This window comes from Schistocerca serialis, chromosome 8, assembly GCF_023864345.2.
Source record: "Schistocerca serialis cubense isolate TAMUIC-IGC-003099 chromosome 8, iqSchSeri2.2, whole genome shotgun sequence".
NCBI classification, from domain to species: domain Eukaryota; kingdom Metazoa; phylum Arthropoda; class Insecta; order Orthoptera; family Acrididae; genus Schistocerca; species Schistocerca serialis.
In genome coordinates this window covers 440,758,772-440,773,604 of record NC_064645.1, presented here as the reverse complement: position 1 = coordinate 440,773,604, position 14,833 = coordinate 440,758,772, and the positions used below count along the sequence as shown (strand labels likewise).

The 14,833-nt window shown below is 42.2% G+C and overlaps 1 protein-coding gene across 1 annotated transcript in view; it reads left to right on the top strand.

The window, feature by feature from the left end:
* Positions 1-14,833, top strand: part of LOC126416160 (putative E3 ubiquitin-protein ligase UBR7) — a 79,383-nt gene that overhangs the window by 46,019 nt on the left and 18,531 nt on the right. Inside the window, exon 6 of the mRNA XM_050083719.1 lies at positions 6,904-7,010. Coding sequence (XP_049939676.1) covers positions 6,904-7,010 — 107 coding nt within the window. The remainder of the gene's footprint in view (positions 1-6,903; positions 7,011-14,833) is intronic.

Sequence of the window (14,833 nt, the reverse complement as noted above, 5' to 3'; positions counted from 1 at the left end):
CGCTAATGAGATGATTCCTCTTTTTTAAACGGCGGTAGCGCGCACAAAAGCAAGCCATGCCGCGAGCGGCAACACGCCGTAAACACGCACTATCAGAATGCGACAAACAATGCATGACGCAGTACAGTAATGCATTTTCAGCTTAGAGTGACGTAAACACCTAAAACAAAGAAAATGGCACTTCTCAGATCAAAGGAAAATAAGCAATCGATTCAAACCAGACGAAGCACGTGAAAAAGGAAGGGTATCCGTATAAATACGGACGGAGCGCCTGACGCATAGCAATGTCTTCCTGGTAAAGCTTAACTGCTAAGATTACGACTCGAACCAAACTACTGTAGCTGTATCGTCTTTCATTTGACCTAAATTGTGTCTCATATTACAATGGACCAACTTTGTTTCGATTTGGAGGTGCGGCCTAAAACTTTTCTCTCCCCTTGAATTTCGAGTCTCAAATTTCAGGTACAGCTTAGATTCGGGAAATTTTTTTTTCCTTTATTTCGAGTCTCATTTTTCAGGTGCGGCTTAGATTCGAGTAAATACGGTATAGTATAAAGATAAACACAACTATATAGGATGAAAAGATGCGTGTATGGCTAAAGAGGAAAGGGAAAGAGGTGAAGACTGAAGAGTAAATGGGAGTGAGGTTGTTTAGCGTAAGTTCAGTCCAGGGGGATGGCGGGATGAAAGGATGTGTTGGAGTGCAAGTTCCCATCTCCGCAGTTCAGAGGGACTGGTGTTGGGTGGGAGAAGCCAAATGGCACATACAGTGTAGCAGGTTCCTAGGTCCCTAGAATTATGCTGGAGGGCATGATCCGCTACTGGGTATTGGATATCTCCTAGGCGGACAGTTCGTCTGTGTCTGTTCATGTGCTCAGCCACTTTAGTTGTTGTCATACCGATGTACACTCCTGGAAATTGAAATAAGAACACCGTGAATTCATTGTCCCAGGAAGGGGAAACTTTATTGACACATTCCTGGGGTCAGATACATCACATGATCACACTGACAGAACCACAGGCACATAGACACAGGCAACAGAGCATGCACAATGTCGGCACTAGTACAGTGTATATCCACCTTTCGCAGCAATGCAGGCTGCTATTCTCCCATGGAGACGATCGTAGAGATGCTGGATGTAGTCCTGTGGAACGGCTTGCCATGCCATTTCCACCTGGCACCTCAGTTGGACCAGCGTTCGTGCTGGACGTGCAGACCGCGTGAGACGACGCTTCATCCAGTCCCAAACATGCTCAATGGGGGACAGATCCGGAGATCTTGCTGGCCAGGGTAGTTGACTTACACCTTCTAGAGCACGTTGGGTGGCACGGGATACATGCGGACGTGCATTGTCCTGTTGGAACAGCAAGTTCCCTTGCCGGTCTAGGAATGGTAGAACGATGGGTTCGATGACGGTTTGGATGTACCGTGCACTATTCAGTGTCCCCTCGACGATCACCAGTGGTGTACGGCCAGTGTAGGAGATCGCTCCCCACACCATGATGCTGGGTGTTGGCCCTGTGTGCCTCGGTCGTATGCAGTCCTGATTGTGGCGCTCACCTGCACGGCGCCAAACACGCATACGACCATCATTGGCACCAAGGCAGAAGCAACTCTCATCGCTGAAGACGACACGTCTCCATTCGTCCCTCCATTCACGCCTGTCGCGACACCACTGGAGGCGGGCTGCACGATGTTGGGGCGTGAGCGGAAGACGGCCTAACGGTGTGCGGGACCGTAGCCCAGCTTCATGGAGATGGTTGCGAATGGTCCTCGCCGATACCCCAGGGGCAACAGTGTCCCTAATTTGCTGGGAAGTGGCGGTGCGGTCCCCTACAGCACTGCGTAGGATCCTACGGTCTTGGCGTGCATCCGTGCGTCGCTGCGGTCCGGTCCCAGGTCGACGGGCACGTGCACCTTCCGCCGACCACTGGCGACAACATCGATGTACTGTGGAGACCTCACGCGCCACATGTTGAGCAATTCGGCGGTACGTCCACCCGGCCTCCCGCATGCCCACTATACGCCGTCGCTCAAAGTCCGTCAACTGCACATACGGTTCACGTCCACGCTGTCGCGGCATGCTACCAGTGTTAAAGACTGCGATGGAGCTCCGTATGCCACGGCAAACTGGCTGACACTGACGGCGGCGGTGCACAAATGCTGCGCAGCTAGCGCCATTCGACGGCCAACACCGCGGTTCCTGGTGTGTCCGCTGTGCCGTGCGTGTGATCATTGCTTGTACAGCCCTCTCGCAGTGTCCGGAGCAAGTATGGTGGGTCTGACACACCGGTGTCGATGTGTTCTTTTTTCCATTTCCAGGAGTGTAAAAGGCTGTGCAGTGCAGGCATGTCAGTTGATAAATGACATGTGTAGTTTCACACGTGGCCCTGCCTTGAATTGTGTATGTTTTACCAGTAGCGGGGCTGGAGTATGTGGTTGTGGGGGGATGCATGGGGCAGATTTTGCAGCGGGGTCGGTTACAGGGTTAGGAACCGCTGGGTAGAGAAGGTAGTCTGGGAATATTGTAGGGTTTAACAAGGATGTTACGGAGGTTAGGGGGGCGACGAAAGGCAACTCTGGGTGGTGTGGGGAGAATTTTGTCAAGGGATAATCTCATTTCAGGGGTTGACTTGAGAAAGTCATATCCCTGGCAGATTAATTTATTGATGTTTTCGAGGCCAGGATAATGTTGGGTGACAAGGGGGATGCTTCTGTGTGGTCTGGGGATAGGAACATTGTTGTTGGACGGGGAGGAATGTATTGCTCGGGAGATCAGTTTTTTGGACAAGGTCTGCAGGATAGTTGCGGGAGAGGAAAGCACTGGTTAGGTTATTGGTGTAATTGTTGAGGGATTCGTCACTGGAGCAGATACGTTTGCCACGAATCCCTCGGCTGTAAGGAAGGGAGCGTTTGATGTGGAATGGATGGCAGCTATCAAAGTGAAGGTACTGTTGTTTGTTTGTGGGTTTGATATAGACAGAGGTGTGGATGTGAGCTTCAAGAAGATGAAGGTCAACATCTTAAGAAGGTGGCTTGGGTTTTGGAGAAGGACCAGGTGAAATTCAGATTCGAAAAGGAGTTGAGGTTATGGAGGAAATTAAGGAGTGTTTCTTCACCATGAGTCCAGACCACAAAGATGTCATCTATAAACCTATACCAGGCCAGGGGAAGCAGCTGTTGGGTCTTCAGGAAAGCCTCCTCCATGCGACCCATGAAGAGGTTGGCATAGGACGTAGCCATCCTGGTTCCCATGGCCGTTCCCCTGATTTGTTTGTAGGTCTGGCCTTCAAAAGTGAAGTAATTATGGGTGAGGATGAAGTTGGTAAGTGAGATAAGGAATGAGGTTTTTGGAAGATCTTCGGGTGGGTGTTGGGAGAGGTAGTGCTCAAGGGCAGAGAGACCATGGGTATGTGGGATGTTTGTGTAAAGGGATGTAGCATGTATGGTGACAAGAAAGGTTCCAAGTGGGAGGGGAGTGGGAATGGATTTGAGGCGTTCTAGGAAGTGGTTTGTGTCTTCGATGTAGGATGGGAGTCTGCGGGTGATAGGTTGGAGGTGTTGGTCCACCAGAGCTGAGATACGTTGTGTTGCGGCTTTGAAGCCTGCCACAATGGGACGGCCAGGATGGTTCTCTTTGTGGATTTTGGGTAATAGGTAGAAGGTAGAGGTACGTGGCTCAGGTGGAGTGAATAAGTCTATGGAAGCTGTTGTGAGGCCTTGTGAGGGACCTTGGATTTTTAGGATTTTCTGCAGCTCAGTCTGGATGGAGGAAATGGGATCCTGGGTAACAGCTCTTTTCTAATTAGGAATGACATGTGTTTGATTGTGTGGCATCAGACATTGGAACAAAAACAGTCATGTGCCATAGTTGCTCAATGAAATTTTTTACCACTGCGTGCTTCATTACACGACTATGTATGCAAATTACCATTGGTTGGGTAGAGAAAGAAATACTATCTGAGCTGTTAATTGTTGCATCACTTTGAGGGACCTAAGCATAAGGTCACTTTATCATAATATGAAAATAGTTAACTGGCCAAGGCTTTGATTACCTATCATCATACCCCGAAATTAGGGACATCTTACCTGAAATATTTCCCACCCCTCCGGAATTGATACTCTGTCACCCTTCAACCTCCACAACATCCTAATCCACCCCTATGCCACTCCCAGTCCCTAGTCTTTACCACAAGGATCATGTCCCTTTGGAAGACCCAGGTGCAAGATCGGTCCAATCCACCCACCCCAGCACTTCCTATTCCAGCCCTGTCACAGATTTATCCTGCCCCATCAGTGGCCAGGCCACCTGTGAAAGCAGCCATGTCATTAACCAGCCCTGCTGCACACTTGATTTCAATCGCTACTTCGGTATCCGAGCCATCTGGATCCTTCGATTCACCAGCAGCTTTTCTGAGCTGCGCAGATACGTGTTTTCGTTGCAACTCATTCTCTGCTCCTGTAATTATCACAGCTTCAACCTATGGTAACCTATTGTCCCCTCACCCTCCACCCAACAGTGTCCACCCCCTGTTCTTCATCTCCTCCCAATTCTCGTCTCCCACCCAGTTTATTTGCTGCCTTCTGCCAAAGTACCCGCCCATCTTTGTCTGCTCCCCTCCTTTTTCACTCCCTTTTTGCCCATTTCCATGCCTAACAACCTCCTGATGCTGCACTTGTTGGCATTCTAGTCCCTGCATACTCCACCAAAAAGTATTCTTCTCTCTCCCTACCTGTACACTAGTATCCCTTTCCCTTCCCCACCGCTCCAGATTGCTGCTTGTATCCCATGTGATAGTTGCATTCCGGCCCAAGATGCTGGAGATGGCAGGTGTTGGTCATGCTTGCATGAGGTGTGCTTGCTTGTGTGTATGAATGGTGTGTGTCCCTCTTCTTCTGATGAAGGTTGTGGCTGAAAGCTTTATGTATTTGTCTTTTTAATTGTGCCCGTGTGCAGCATAATGTGTCTTCTTTACAGTAAGTAGCAATCTCTCTTTTCCTACGTTGTTGATATTCCTACCTGGAGTTTCCACTGTTTGAATTTAATGGGCGGAACACAATTTTAAAAACCTGCCTTGGTATTTGAAAAACACTTACATTTTGTTGCATGTGAAAACAAATGTATTTTTTCACTGAATTTTCATTTTTATCATCACAGTGCCTATGCTATTTTATAGACATTTTCGCACATTACTTTTTGAGGGCAACTTCATGTCTTATTTCTCAGCTAGATGATATTTTAAATGGAGAAAGCCATAGTCGAGACAGCATAAGATGATCCTTGACAGTTCACAGCACTGTTGCCAGCTTTCAGCTGTGAAGTACTAATGGCTGCAGGCACAAATAGTAGCCATCTACAGAGCTGTGACAACACAGGTGTTTACAAAATCACATTATGTTTTTGGCTGAGGTAGGCCCACGAAGCTGCCAGGCCCATCCCAATGCAACTGTCAGGGATCAGTTTACACTAACTCAACTGTAGTTATTTGTGTTTCTTTACAATGTTTTCAATGTGGGAAGATGTCATTCGAAGGAAACAAATTTGGAATGTCTCATACTTTGTGAATAAAAAACATGTAACATGCTATACCAATAATAATGAAATAATTGTTCAAAAAATTCACACGGCACACTGGAGAGAGTTTTGTTCACAGCTTAACTTTTGGTAATGGCTGCTGCCCAAGTTTATCTCACATTCTAATTACACTAAGAACAAAAGTAATCAAGTTTTCAGTTGCTATGGTGAGCACTCCATCAAAAATGGTACGTAAATTTGCAAACTGCTCTACCATTTAGAATTATGACTCTTGGAGGTAGCTTGCACCACAACAATGCTGAATGCTTAGTAGGAAATACCAGCCAGCAACTGTTAAGGGACGTTCAATATCCGTATCACCGTTCTAATACTGGCTTTTCCTTATATTCAGAAACAGAGCCACAATTATCCATTCGATGACATACAGCTAAGTAATATTGATTTTTTTTTCCATCTATTCTATTATTAATATAATTGTCTGAGACTCTATAATGTCTGCTCACTTGTGCAAAAGCAATTTTTCACCTTGACTTTTAAATACAGGCAACATAACGATGATTCTGCTAGACTACGACAATTGAAAATGGCAGGACCACACAGCGTCCTGTGTCACACAATACTTCCCCTAACTTACATCACAGCTATTTAATCTTTGCCATTTCTCTCTCTTTAAATACATAATGCTTTATACAATATTGCTTAGTTCTTTGTCTTACAGTTAAGCAAATTCTCAGTTTCTTTACACTTCAATAATTTTTACTTATAACACCAAAAAGATTACATTATACTACTTCATGTCTTTGACACTAGGTGACAGCACTCTTCAGTATAGCTTGTAGCATGTGATTTCACACTGCTTTGTTTCATACTATTGCCGCTAGGTCGTGTATGCTTACACGTAACTCACTGTAACTTTGGCACTCTCCTTTAGACACACTATCCGCATTAGATACGCATTGCCAAATACAAAACGCAAACTGTTTTTGTGGAAACACTGACAATATCTGTACTTGCATCATCACAACCTTCAGCTTGAGGTTATGATTGCACAAGTGTGATACACCTTTTCAAATTTTGTACACCTTCCTAAGTTTTGTGTGTTTGTGTGTGTGTGTGTGTGTGTGAGAGAGAGAGAGAGAGAGAGAGAGAGAGAGAGAGAGAGAGAGAGGGAGAGGGAGAGAACAAAATGCTTTATAGTGAGAGTCTAATCACTGCTTACTGTGAGTCTCACTCCCTTTTAGCGTAATATTTTTCATTAACCTAATTTTAGATTCGTTTGCAGGCTTCTCCTTTCCTGTGTTTCTTGTGAATGTATAAATGCTATTTTTATTGAGCACCAGTCTCATACTCTTTCCTTGTGCCACAGGCTGTCCTCTTCTGCAGACCTTTCCTCCTGCATCAGCATTATGTCTTGGAGCTGTATTTTTTTCTGACGGCTGGCGGAAAACACTGTGCACTTGTTCAAGTTGCAAGGTACAGTACCCACCAAATGAGCTTCAACATTTAGATTATGTTTGATTCTGTGTTATTAGCTGTTGTGAGACTTAAATTTACTGTATGATAAGATTGTATACTAATATTTCTACAGAAGTTACTTATAAATCCAGCTTCAGTGACTTAGTAAAGTAGCTTATGAAATACATTGTGGAAGGTATTCCATTGTATCTGATATTAGAGTTTCTTGCAATTTGTGTGTGGAGCATGGGAAGAATGTCTAGTTAAATGCCTCTAAGCATGCTGTAATATTAGCTTAGGTGTCCTTACAGGAGTGATAAAAAGAGGCTGTAGTTGATTTCCAGATTCCTCACATATACTGCTTCAACAAGATAGTTGGTGTTTATCCTCAGTCTTCTGACAATTCAGGTTTTTCAGCACCTCCATGTCACTCTGTTGTGAGTCAAATAAAAGTGACCGATTGTGCTCCCATTCTTTGTATTCGTTAAATTTCTTCTGTTCACCCTATGTAATATGGGTTCCTCAGTATTCTGGGATGGGTCACAAGAGTGTTCTGTAATCAATCTCCTTAGTAGACTGACTGTATTTTCCTAGTATCCAACCAGCGACCTGAAGTCTGCCATTCACTTTACCTGTGATGGAACCATGTGTTCATTCCATTTCGTATCCAAGTTGTTATATCTAGATATTTGTGTAAGTAGACTGATTTCAGTTGTAACTCATTGATGTCACTTCATTTTTTGAGGCAACCACAATTATACATTTTTGAACATTTAAAACAGTTTGCCAATCTATGCATCATTTCAAAATGTTGTCAAGATCTGACTGAATATTTTCGCAAGGTCTCCCCCCTCCCCCCATAATACTTCATTGTAGATACTGCATCATCTGCAAAAATGCTGCTGTTACTGTTAACACTAATGTTGTTTTGTCCATGTTGGATCTTGTGAACATCATGGTCATTAATAGTAGTTGGTGAATGATTTAACCAGCCACAAGGTATTTTTAAAATGTTTTATTTTAGTACCATAGCCACTTTTGGGCTACCAGTTACCCATTACATAAATGTTTTGATAACCAGCATTGTGTCTGTTCTTGCAATAAGTTGCAATGTATGTTCATTTGTTTTGTTGTGTACCATGTGGTTTTTGAGGTTGATGTGTATGTTGTTGAATTTACACAATATGTGTGCTGTTTTCAGTTGAACAACTTATACGTCAACATGGAAAACAGGACACACATTGTGCAATTCAGCAACATATACATCTACCTGGAAAACCATATCAATGATAGGCAATGAAAATCTTCATGTGCCTTTGAAAACCTTTTAATTCCAATAACCAGTAATTCCTTTAACAAAGAGAGATTTGAAAATGCATGGGTTACTCTAATATGTCAATAACTAGGCTTCTACTCTATAGTTACACATGTAGCAACTTTATCTGTATCACTTCTATATGAATTATTTTTAAGAAACAGTTTTTGCTTCTCCTTTAAAATTTAACAAAATGTAGATAGAGCTTTTCATTGCCTACTATTGATATGGACCCCCCCATGAACCATGGACCTTGCCGTTGGTGGGGAGGCTTGCGTGCCTCAGCGATACAGATAGCCGTACCGTAGGTGCAACCACAACGGAGGGGTATCTGTTGAGAGGCCAGACAAACGTGTGGTTCCTGAAGAGGGGCGGCAGCCTTTTCAGTAGTGGCAAGGGCAACAGTCTGGATGATTGACTGATCTGGCCTTGTAACAATAACCAAAACGGCCTTGCTGTGCTGGTACTGCGAACGGCTGAAAGCAAGGGGAAACTACAGCCGTAATTTTTCCCGAGGGCATGCAGCTTTACTGTATGATTACATGATGATGGCGTCCTCTTGGGTAAAATATTCCGGAGGTAAAATAGTCCCCCATTCGGATCTCCGGGCGGGGACTACTCAAGAGGATGTCGTTATCAGGAGAAAGAAAACTGGCGTTCTACGGATCGGAGCGTGGAATGTCAGATCCCTTAATCGGGCAGGTAGGTTAGAAAATTTAAAAAGGGAAATGGATAGGTTGAAGTTAGATATAGTGGGAATTAGTGAAGTTCGGTGGCAGGAGGAACAAGACTTCTGGTCAGGTGACTACAGGGTTATAAACACAAAATCAAATAGGGGTAATGCAGGAGTAGGTTTAATAATGAATAGGAAAATAGGAATGCGGGTAAGCTACTACAAACAGCATAGTGAACGCATTATTGTGGCCAAGATAGATACGAAGCCCACACCTACTACAGTAGTACAAGTTTATATGCCAACTAGCTCTGCAGATGACGAAGAAATTGAAGGAATGTATGATGAAATAAAAGAAATTATTAAGATTGTGAAGAGAGACGAAAATTTAATAGTCATGGGTGACTGGAATTCGAGTGTAGGAAAAGGGAGAGAAGGAAACATAGTAGGTGAATATGGATTGGGGGACAGAAATGAAAGAGGAAGCCGCCTGGTAGAATTTTGCACAGAGCATAACTTAATCATAACTAACACTTGGTTTAAGAATCATGAAAGAAGGTTGTATACATGGAAGAACCCTGGAGATACTAAAAGGTATCAGATAGATTATATAATGGTAAGACAGAGATTTAGGAACCAGGTTTTAAATTGTACGACATTTCCAGGGGCAGATGTGGACTCTGACCACAATCTATTGGTTATGACCTGTAGATTAAAACTGAAGAAACTGCAAAAAGGTGGGAATTTAAGGAGATGGGACCTGGATAAACTAAAACAACCAGAGGTTGTACAGAGATTCAGGGAGAGCATAAGGGAGCAATTGACAGGAATGGGGGAAATAAATACAGTAGAAGAAGAATGGGTAGCTTTGAGGGATGAAGTAGTGAAGGCAGCAGAGGATCAAGTAGGTAAAAAGACGAGGGCTAGTAGAAATCCTTGGGTAACAGAAGAAATATTGAATTTAATTGATGAAAGGAGAAAATATAAAAATGCAGTAAGTGAAACAGGCAAAAAGGAATACAAACGTCTCAAAAATGAGATCGCCAGGAAGTGCAAAATGGCTAAGCAGGGATGGCTAGAGAACAAATGTAATGATGTAGAGGCCTATCTCACTAGGGGTAAGATAGATACCGCCTACAGGAAAATTAAAGAGACCTTTGGAGATCAGAGAACGACTTGTATGAATATCAAGAGCTCAGATGGAAACCCAGTTCTAAGCAAAGAAGGGAAAGCAGAAAGGTGGAAGGAGTATATAGAGGGTCTATACAAGGGCGATGTACTTGAGGACAATATTATGGAAATGGAAGAGAATGTAGATGAAGATGAAATGGGAGATACGATACTGCGTGAAGAGTTTGACAGAGCACTGAAAGACCTGAGTCGAAACAAGGCCCCCGGAGTAGACAATATTCCATTGGAACTACTGACGGCCGTGGGAGAGCCAGTCCTGACAAAACTCTACCATCTGGTGAGCAAGATGTATGAAACAGGCGAAATACCCTCAGACTTCAAGAAGAATATAATAATTCCAATCCCGAAGAAAGCAGGTGTTGACAGATGTGAAAATTACCGAACTATCAGCTTAATAAGTCACAGCTGCAAAATACTAACACGAATTCTTTACAGACGAATGGAAAAACTAGTAGAAGCCAACCTCGGGGAAGATCAGTTTGGATTCCGTAGAAACACTGGAACACGTGAGGCAATACTGACCTTACGACTTATCTTAGAAGAAAGATTAAGGAAAGGCAAACCTACGTTTCTAGCATTTGTAGACTTAGAGAAAGCTTTTGACAATGTTGACTGGAATACTCTCTTTCAAATTCTAAAGGTGGCAGGGGTAAAATACAGGGAGCGAAAGGCTATTTACAATTTGTACAGAAACCAGATGGCAGTTATAAGAGTCGAGGGACATGAAAGGGAAGCAGTGGTTGGGAAGGGAGTCAGACAGGGTTGTAGCCTCTCCCCGATGTTGTTCAATCTGTATATTGAGCAAGCAGTAAAGGAAACAAAAGAAAAATTCGGAGTAGGTATTAAAATTCATGGAGAAGAAATAAAAACTTTGAGGTTCGCCGATGACATTGTAATTCTGTCAGAGACAGCAAAGGACTTGGAAGAGCAGTTGAATGGAATGGACAGTGTCTTGAAAGGAGGATATAAGATGAACATCAACAAAAGCAAAACAAGGATAATGGAATGTAGTCTAATTAAGTCGGGTGATGCTGAGGGAATTAGATTAGGAAATGAGGCACTTAAAGTAGTAAAGGAGTTTTGCTATTTGGGGAGCAAAATAACTGATGATGGTCGAAGTAGAGAGGATATAAAATGTAGGCTGGCAATGGCAAGGAAAGCGTTTCTGAAGAAGAGAAATTTGTTAACATCCAGTATTGATTTAAGTGTCAGGAAGTCATTTCTGAAAGTATTCGTATGGAGTGTAGCCATGTATGGAAGTGAAACATGGACGATAAATAGTTTGGACAAGAAGAGAATAGAAGCTTTCGAAATGTGGTGCTACAGAAGAATGCTGAAGATTAGATGGGTAGATCACATAACTAATGAGGAAGTATTGAATAGGATTGGGGAGAAGAGAAGTTTGTGGCACAACTTGACCAGAAGAAGGGATCGGTTGGTAGGACATGTTCTGAGGCATCAAGGGATCACCAATTTAGTATTGGAGGGCAGCGTGGAGGGTAAAAATCGTAGAGGGAGACCAAGAGATGAATACACTAAGCAGATTCAGAAGGATGTAGGTTGCAGTAGGTACTGGGAGATGAAAAAGCTTGCACAGGATAGAGTAGCATGGAGAGCTGCATCAAACCAGTCTCAGGACTGAAGACCACAACAACAACAATGGAAAACAGGACACACATTGTGCAATTCAGCAACATATACATCTACCTGGAAAACCATATCAATGATAGGCAATGAAAATCTTCATGTGCCTTTGAAAACCTTTTAATTCCAATAACCAGTAATTCCTTTAACAAAGAGAGATTTGAAAATGCATGGGTTACTCTAATATGTCAATAACTAGGCTTCTACTCTATAGTTACACATGTAGCAACTTTATCTGTATCACTTCTATATGAATTATTTTTAAGAAACAGTTTTTGCTTCTCCTTTAAAATTTAACAAAATGTAGATAGAGCTTTTCATTGCCTACTATTGATATGGACCACATCAAAACAAATTACTATCTACTGCAGCTTACTGCAGGAGCAGACAATACGCTATTGATCAAAACATCCTTGTAATTGAAAATGTCAGCCATTTGAAGATAGGAATTGTAACCCAAAACCATTATTGCACTGAAATAAAACATTGTAAAAAGTATTTTTGGCCGGTTGCATCATTCACCAACTATTAATATTGTCAGGCAAGTCATGAATACACGTGAACAGCAGGGGTCCCAATACTCTCTTCTGTGAAACACCTAAAATCATGTCTACAACTGTTAAAATCATGTCTACATCTGTTGAAGTCTTCCATCCAAGATGACATGCTGTATCCTTCAAATTTTTTCGATTCTCCATATTATTTTGCTTGCGTTAATAATCTTTTGTGAAGTATCGGTTTAAAAATTGTTCAGTCTAGAAATAATGCATTTGCCTGATTGCATTGATGCTTGACTTTTACAATGCCATATGAGAAAATTGAGAGTTTTGCGTGACCAATAATTTCGGAATCCTTGTTGGATGACATGAAGTGGTTGTTCAGTTAAAGATACCTCATTACATTTGAGCTAAAGGATGTCAGAGATCTTGAATGGTAGTTTAATGGGTAATTTCTGTTGCTGGTCTTGTAAAATGATGTGATCTACAGAGTTTCTTTGAATCACAGAGTACAGTTGTTAGGAGGCCTGAGGGATTCTGAATAAGAGGAGGACTAATTCAGGTGCAGATTCTGCATGGTATCTGAAGAAAATGCCATAGTGCCCCCTGGGACCTAGTTCAGTTTGTCGTTTCAGCTGTCTCTCATTCCATTGACCCTAATATCTATATCCATGTTTGCAGTGGAGCAAGAATTACAATGCAGTGGTGCTCCTCTCTCTACTTCCAAGTTTTAGTGACATATCGTGAATAGTTGCATATAGTATGTGGGACATGTATTGCAGGCGACAGTAGTGATATTATCTTCACCTGTCTTTTTATGGGTACAAGACTGATTAGGAAATTAATTCTTTGGAATATTATTATAATATGACATAAACTCTGAGTTAATCAATAAGGCAGCAGATTTGTCGTTTGCCGTATTTAAAATGAACATTGAATTCTCTCCTCATGTAACTGACATTCCAGAGATCATCTAATGCACGACACGCTATGTCTCTAAAATTCATCTGAAATCTCATTAAAGACTATCACTGGTTTAAATTGTGATATTTTATGAACTGGAATGCAATAAGAAAGTGGTACAAGATTTATATTTTTATTACTGCAAAGCATACAAATATCTTTTCATTAAGACAATGGTAATATACCAGACACTAAGGATGAGTTGGATTTATGAAATAGCCATAATTAGTTTTATATTGTTCTTTAGTGTCTAGCACATCATGTCAGTATTGGCAGGAATTCATATTCCACACCTTAGATTTCTGCTAGATAACATTTATCGAATGCTTGGTGGCCTATATTTCTAAACGTATGCTACAGTTCATTTACATCTACGTGATTACTCTGCTATTCACAATAAAGTGCCTGGCAGAGGGTTCAATGAACCACCTTCAAGCTGTCTCTACTGTTCCACTCTCGAATGGCGTGCAGGAAGAATGAGCACTTAAATTTTTCTGTGTGAGCCCTGATCTCTCACATTTTATTGTGATGATCATTGCTCCCTATGTAGGTAGGTGCCAACAGAATGTTTTTGCAATCAGAGGAGAAAACTGGTGATTGAAATTTCATGAAAAGATCCCATCGCAGTGAAAAAAGCCTTTGTTTTAATGACTCCCACTCTAAATCATGTATCATGTCTGTGGCACTATCTCCCCTATTTCACGATGGTACAAAATGAGCCGTCCTTCAAAATTTCATCCATCAGTCCCACCTGATGCAGATCCCACACCACACAGCAATACTCCAGAAAAGGACGGACAAGTGTGGTGCAAGCAGTCTCTTTAGTAGACCTGTTGCACCTTGGAAGAGTTCTGCCAGTGAATCACAGTCTTTGGTTTGCTCTACTCACAATATTATCTGTGTGATCATACCAGGTTAGGTTATTTGTAATTGTAATCGCTAAGTTTTTAGCTGAATTTACAGCCTTCAGATTTGTGTGACTTATCGTTTAATCGAAATTTAGCAGATTTCTTTTAGTACTCGTGTGAGTAACTTCACACTTTTCTTTATTCAGGGTCAGTTGCCACTTTTTGCACGATAAATCATTTTGCAATTCGTTTTGTCATCTGATGACTTTACAAGACGGTAAGTGATAGCATCATCTGCAAACAATCTTAAGACGGCTACTCAGATTGTATCCTGTGTCGTTAATTTAGATCAGGAACAATAGAGGCCCTATAACACTTCCTTGGGGAACATCGGATATTATTTCTTTTAGACTCAATGACTTTCCATCTATTACTACAAACTTACTACAAACTGTGACCTTTCTGACAGGAAATCATGAGTCCAGTCGCACACTGAGGCGATATTCCATAGGGCCGCAGTTTGATTAGGTGAACTAGGGAGAAATGCGGTCAAAAGCTTTCTGGAAGTCTAAAAATATGGAATCAATTTGACGTCCCCTGTCGATGGCACTCGTTACTTCATGAGTATAAAGAGCTAGTTGTGTTTCACAAGAACAATGTTATCTGAATCCGTGCTATCTGTCAGTAAATCATTTTCTTCAAGGTAATTC